Genomic DNA, 7,427 nt, shown 5'->3' with positions numbered 1-7,427 from the left:
GGGATCTATTCAGGAAGTGGAAACATATCACCTCCCATCCTTATTGGTCCTGGACAATGAGTGCTGATATGACCAAGTTCCTCACAATTATAACAAGTTGGAATGAACCTTCCTCGTGGCTCAAAGCCACCCTGTCCATGACCTGCATTAGCATTAGGTTGAGCTTCATATGGCTGGGCCATTCCTCTACCACGGCCCCGATCATGACAACGACCACCTCCATCTCCAAGGACATTGAGCCGTAATTCCTGCATCATGTTCATCATGTCATGCATATTATGTTGTAATTGCTTAGGGTCTATAGCCCTTTGAGTGGGTGGGACTCCAATCTCTGCCTGATTTCCTTCACCTTGGCCACCATTAGCTTGCACAGGAACCGCCTTGCCGTACTCATGGAGTCATTGAGCCTTCCATTCTTTCTCCCTGGCAATCGTGACTGCCTCTTCAAAAGTAATGGGCCTTGTCAGCTCAACTTTGAACTTCAAACCTTCCTTGAGATTGGCTACAAAACGGTCCTTCTTTAACATGGTCGGCGAAATTTCATTTCCCAAAGCTCGAGCCCATTTATCCCATAAACGGATAAACTGCATGACAAAATCATCCATGCTTTGATTAGCTTTCTAAGTGTACCCCAAAATTTCATGCCAAACTTTGTCAGGTGCTTCAATGGATCGGTATTGTGCCAACAAAGCTTGCTTCACATGCTTGTAGTCCAAAACCACCCTTGGGTTTTGTGCCTACATCAACTCCTCAAAATTGTGTAACCAAAATTTTGCCTCATCCTGTAAACTATACTGCAGCAACTGCAACAATATAGCTTGGTCTAGTATAGTGTGCAATAAGAAATTGACTTCCAACTTGTCAATAAACGTCTGTGCATTTTCATTAGGCAATCCATGAAACTGTGGGAACTCGTCTGCCTTGTTTGATTGCCACAAAAACACTTACATGTGACATGGAAAACTCAAGGGATGTCGATGGATCGCTCCAGTACCTAATCCACCTCACACTGGGTAACCTGGCCCCAAGTGCTCGGCTTCACAAAACCTCACGACCCTCACAAAGTATGCAATCCAAATTAAACGACCGCCTCAAATACTATCCACAAATAGCACATACATAGGCTGTTGTCCATAAGGACCCACATCCGCTTTACATTCTCTGCCTGCATAGTGGACAAATTTTGCAAAAATTGGAGCACATGAGGATTTCTCCTTAGTGGGGGCACCAAAATGATGTGGAGTGCAAACGACAATGAAAACAAATGTCCCTATAGCCTTGCACCGATCACACCGTCGAAAATAACAACAATAGCATCGCCGAATTCACTTGTGTTAAACACTTGTAAAGCTTGGAGAAGAACAGCTCTGGCAGAAACCACACTTGGAATTAGGAAAATTAGAGAACATAACTGTGTACATTGGCTTGCGTAGGTGTCCATAGAGCATCCATATGCTTGATTCCGATAAGGAAAGAACAAAATAACAAGCATTTGAAGTTCGGGGTTTTGAAAAAGCTCCAAAAAGGTCTTTCGAAAGTGTCTGCAGGTGTGCATAGAAATGCAGCTATTAAAGGGGGATTTTTTTGGCTCTTATCCGAAGGGATTTTCTCTCCCCTCTTAACCGACTTCATTTACCCCTTTAGGCACCTTTTTATTGGTCCATTTTGAGCCTTTTTTGGATAAAAAATGGGTTGTCGGCCACTTTTTGACCAAGGCAAGTGGGGGGGGGGGGGGGGGGGGGGACAGTGTCCAGGGACCAAACAATGGGCAAGGTGCCTGTCCAGGCAATGGGAACACAAATTGGGCGCCCCCTCCTCTCCCAAAGCCCACGAGCCCTCTCAAGCAAAGCCAAGAAGCTCCATTAACTCCTTTGATACACCCTTAAGGGGTACCCACTCCCTCCCTTATACCCTCCAATTTTCACATGCTCCCCCCCATGTGGGGTTATTCCATTGCCGCTTGGCATGCTCTCCCCAACTTCCCCAACTTCCCCATGTCCAAACCTGAAATTTCTGTTTTGCCCCCAAACTGAGCCATTTTCTCGGACGCGTAGAGGGTGACCCCGACCACCAAATATAGCGCTGTAAAGCATGGCTTGGAGCTTATTACCCCGGAGAACTCCAAAAATGTCTAAACATACCATTGCTAAAAAAAACCATCAAGTCGGCCCACTTGCCGTCTTCCCACGTGCATCCGCCGTGACTTTTTAGGTGAAAAACCATCCACTTCGAGTGCGTGTAACTCATGATGTCGGAGTTCGATTTGCAAGCTATCAAGCACGGCTAGGAATGCTCATTAAAAACTAATTTTTGAAAGCTTGACCAACCCAAAAATCAACCAACAACTTGACCAAAACCAAGCCTTTGTACATAAATTCTACAAGAGCACTCCAAAAACTCAAAGCATTATGTGCATCTATGTACTCGGGGCTAGTGAGCAAGCTTTTTAGCATGGATTAGCAACTTCATTTCCACCCAAAAAATTCCTGACAACGCTTTTCCATGCTTAATGTGGCCATCATCAATATACCCAAGCGAAGTGGTACTGAACTTCATTTTGCTTGGCAGACTCCATCCACGAACGAGAGGATTATGTGTTGGAGAGATGAGAATTCGAGTAGACAATGGCGGGAAATGATGGGAGAGCACGATGATTATAGGTTTTGACAATAGAGTGAGAGGATTGGTCGTCATGAAAATCTCTGAATGGCCAAGGGATACATGCTCCCAAGCTGATTGTCCTCAATCAAATATATGTCTGCTACATTGCTCATGCCAAGGGGCATGAGACGACCTCCTCTACAGTCTCAAGTTCATCAATAAATCTGCTATGTGTGCATTATTTATAGAAAGATTATGTTGTTTTCTAAACAAACTTAGAAAATACGGAAATGTTTGAAATGCAAGCAGCTTGAAACATATTGAAATATGTAAAATGTATTTGCTAAAACAAAGTGCAGCTCTGCTAGCAAGTGGTAAACAATAAAAGTGAAAGGGCTGAAGAATGACTTCGATGAAATAATTTCTCTGTCTTGCGGATTCAAATGTTAGGAAGATTGCACTCGAGTAATCTTTGTGAGATTACTAAAGTTGAGTAAATGTTTTTCTGAATGAAGCAGATTTCAACAAGCGAGGCATGCATGCTTTCAACACCTTGTGTTTGAGGATAATTATGACACAGTAACAGGAGATCATTATTCATTACGCCAGATCTGTGATCAACGGCTTGTCCAAGGTAAAAATGAAGCATAGGAACAATAAGGAAGATGGAAGTTGAGGCAATTGAACCAAGTTTTTGAAATTCGGCTCAACTCTGATTTTTTTAAAAAAAATTGAGGGCTTTATCTCTGGGAATGGGCATAATACTGGGGTTAAACAGGGATATGTGCATGAGATTGGACTCTCGGCTTCCAATGGAATGGAAATTATTTCTATATTTGATATCTTATAATGTGCTGAATGCAATGTTAATTTCACCTAATTAACGTGATAGAACATAATGGTTGTTCGTTTAGCAAGATGTTTCAAATTTGAAAATGGATTTTGACAGGATACTTTTGGTAGCATTAACGGTGATGTGACTATTTGCAGGTGGTGGCCATAATTGCTGCAAGGATAGCAAGGAGGCTCTTTTGAGGGCAGCTAGAAGGAGGAATTGGGAGAAAGCTGTTGATATTGATGAGTTATGTGGACCAGGAGGGGCATGGTGGGGTGTGAGGGGGCAAATGAGGGACAATTTCAACCATAGCTTTGTGCATATCACACAAGAAGAGCACTTTGAAAACTTCAAGCAAATAGAAAGTTCCTTGGAAGTTTATTGGGAATTGCCCACTGTTGTTGCACCTTCCCTTACTCATAAGAGGAGGTATGACCCTGCTCATGCCAAAGATCCTATTATCACGGACAATGAGAGCAAGCTCTTTGCGCAATTGGGTCTGAGTAGCTTAGATAAAGATCTTTTCAATGGCTACACTCAAATGGTTTACTTGAAAGTTTCCCAATAGATAGCTTGTGCTTATGTAACTACCATGTTTTGAGCCGCATTTTTTGACATTTTTTGAGCATTTTTAGTAAATATATTATCTTGGGAAAGTAGTAGATATTGGGCATGTACAAACAGAGATGGAAGAGTTCAAAGTATGGGAGTATGAACGTGGAGATTTAGCTTCTTTTGGGAATTTTGAAGAGGCAAGCCCCACTATTAGTGCTTGTGTGATAGTTGCAAATGTCAATGCAGTCGACAGATTGATTCGTGTCTACATTGTTATGATGATCCCATGCCAAGGGGGAGCAAGCCAACTTCGGTGGCTTTCCACTTGACATTTCTTGGGCATTAAGGACACCATTGTAGACATTGTTGGCATTAGGAAGATTAATTTTGTTGGTTGCTAGAGGAGACATACTTGGGGTATACTGTATGGTGGAAATACTTCAAAAATTCTCATCTATCATGGAACATTGATCACCTTTCTGCTTGCTTACGATTCCACATTTATGTAGGAAGCACCACAAACAGAGCTTGATGTTTTGGTCTATTTAATGAGCAATAAAGAGACTCTTTTCCAAGAGAACAAAATTCTTGGGAGAAGTGCTCGAACGGGTCTCATTTTTTTGTCACTTGCTCTAAATAGTTGCATGAATACATATACAATACAAAAGGCTCAATTTTGAAAGTTTACTATTTTAGCTTCAATAATGCTTATGTAACATTTGTATAGTTGCAAGAGGTCTTTTGGTAGGTAGCACACATGGTCATGGTCTATCAAACTCTGTCAACATTTATATAGTTTCAAGAGGTCTACCGATACATGACACGCATGGTTATAGTCTATTAAACTTTTAAGTATTGCAAGCAACAACTGAAGCAAGATAAGAATTCTTATTAGTTTCCAGTATGAGATTTGTTCCCAAAGAGTGCATGAATGTCGTTGCAGATGTCAAAAATGATTTTAGAGAGTAGCGCCTACCTTCTCTTTAGCATGGTATGTTTGATTTGACCTATGATTACTAATATTGTCCATGCAGTGGATCTATTGATAGTATAGAGCATGCAATATGTGAATGTACACCCTACCATCCAATAATGGAAAATAAAGTCCTAATGTAGAGCTTGTTAATTGGTGTTGTGTGGATGTTTCTTTTTGTTTTTGAAAAGTGGGACTTGAGCACTTTCAAATTACAAAGAGCTCAAAGGCGTGCTCAAAACCACTAGGATATAGCAAGATGTTACCTTTTGTTCCTCGCATCTTTATTTTTTGCTCTCCATGTAGTTACCTTCAAATGAGCATGCTAGCTAAAACTCATGGTAGTTATCCACAAGGCAACATGACCGTCGGGCCCCACACATGGCAAATTTCTTGAATAATAGGCAACCCAACTAGGCAACGATGTTACTTAGCAAGGCACTTTTTTAGACCGTGACAAAGGTGGTACTATGAAAGTGCAAGCACTCTGTATACTTACTAGACAAGCTTTTTCTTATTTGTCTTTGCATAAAGTGGCAAGTTTGTGACTTGTAGTATTGAAGCGAATCAAAAAAGGTTTTAAGAAGATAAATTGAAGCGAGTGCTTGAAGGAAGTTGTTATAATTGAAAAATGCCATGTATGCAACTATACTAATGTGTACTAAAGAAATAAAGGGTAGCTTAAAAGTGGTTACATAGAAATGCATTGCTCAAATGTTGGTTACATAGTTACTTAAAAATTTGATTACTAAATGAGGGAGAAAAATGGCATTCTTGAAAGGATTTTGAATTTGACATGGACAATTATGAGATTTGTTCTAAAGAGCTGATACAAAGTAATTAGTTTGTTCAGCGAATCAATAATGTTTTAGCATGGACTAAGACATTGAGTAGCTAGTGTCTTTTATCTCCATTCAACAAACATCTCAAGTCCTTTAGACATGGCAAGTGTTAAAGCCATTTTGTATTTTACATCATCATTAGTTGCACGATGGAATTTGAAGAATTTCAAGAGGATCGCTGCCGTCATCTTCATTTGCAAAAATGTAAAATCCTTGCCAAGGCAAATTCGTGGACCGGCCTATCATGAAAAAGTTACATAAACATGCTATATGCATAAGTAGTCTCTCTAAATAAATGTATAGATGTGCACATACATTTTTCTCTATTCTTGTCTCTTAAAAAATAAATAAATGCACACATACTTTTTTGTATAAATATGCTCTACATTACACATCTCTCTCTCTCTCTCTCTCTCTCTCTCTCTCTATATATATATATATATATATATATATATATATATATATATATATATGTGATCCTCACATATAGACATAAGCCAATATCTTCATGGGACAAACACATTGCAACAATTGCAAGGATCATTAAAGATACATGTAAGCCACATATTATAACAATATCTAGGATCATGGGACAAACAATTGCAAGATCTTAAAGAACAATGTATTTCAAGATACCATTAAACCCCCCCCCCCCCCCCCCCCCCCCCCCCCCACCCCACACACACACACAAAATACATGTGCACATATACTTGTGTATATGCACACATATATACACGATATTAATCATAAAATTCGAGCGTGCGAGTATTTCACATAAGCATAAGGGGAGAGAAGGGATCCACAAAGGAAAAAGAGAGATTTTACTAAACCATGGCTTCGTGGCATTTGCCAACGCGTTTCGACTTACAAAGTCTCATCATGGCATTCCATGGATACAAAAATCTCTCTTCAATTTTATGCTTTTATAAGCAATTTTGGAGGGAAAAGTGTTAGGTGGAGCATTTATGGGTTTGACATGAGGTGTAAGAGCTTTATTGGTTGATGTGTACCCAAAGCCTCTTGATTGGAAGTGAAAGTGTTTCTCCTTGGGAATGGTAGTCTCTTGAATGAGAGTGAAAAAGTTATTCCTTGGGAATGGAAAATTCAAGTTATCTTGATAAAGGTTTAATTTTTGGAAGGACCATCACTTGTGCTTGGTTTTATGGTTGAACAAAGGGCTAGACGTTTTGATGAAGCATACAAATGCTCATTGACAACCAAAGGTACCTATGAGGTTCAGGTTGGGGTCTATCATGAACAGAAATTGAGGTGTCTATACAAGTTTTTTATAGGCTAAGGTTTAAGTATGTATGTTGAGGACAAGGTCAGCTCTAGGACAAAGAGTATGCAGGACGTATGTGGTTAGATTTATTTGACATGGGGGTCTCTATTATGACAAGGCTTGGATGAGGCAAAGAGTATACAATGCTAGCATAGGTTAAAGTTGGGGTTAATTTAAATAATGTGGTAAGTATAAGGTGGTTACTCAAGGGTATTGAGATGTAAAAGATTGAGCTTTTGGTTTATAATCCACATAGCCACTTGGGTCCACAAGCATAGAGCTAAAAGGGAGAAAGGGATAAGTTTAATCTGGCACATGAATACTTGGGGGTAGGACAT

General features: G+C 40.0%; 1 protein-coding gene across 1 annotated transcript; it reads left to right on the top strand.

The window, feature by feature from the left end:
• The first annotated feature begins 666 nt into the window (after nt 1-666).
• Nucleotides 667-4,004, top strand: LOC147445856 (uncharacterized). The gene is made up of 3 exons (XM_086524640.1): nt 667-674; nt 3,120-3,235; nt 3,592-4,004. Exons 1-3 carry the CDS (start codon nt 667-669, stop codon nt 4,002-4,004), a joined length of 537 nt encoding a protein of 178 aa, XP_086380766.1.
• The last annotated feature ends 3,423 nt before the right edge of the window (nt 4,005-7,427 follow it).

The sequence above is a fragment of the Adiantum capillus-veneris genome, chromosome 12 (assembly GCF_014529385.1).
Source record: "Adiantum capillus-veneris isolate H3 chromosome 12, ASM1452938v2, whole genome shotgun sequence".
Classification (NCBI taxonomy): Eukaryota; Viridiplantae; Streptophyta; class Polypodiopsida; order Polypodiales; family Pteridaceae; genus Adiantum; species Adiantum capillus-veneris.
The sequence above is the reverse complement of the archived record's forward strand: the minus strand, read 5'-3'. Positions and strand labels throughout refer to the sequence as shown.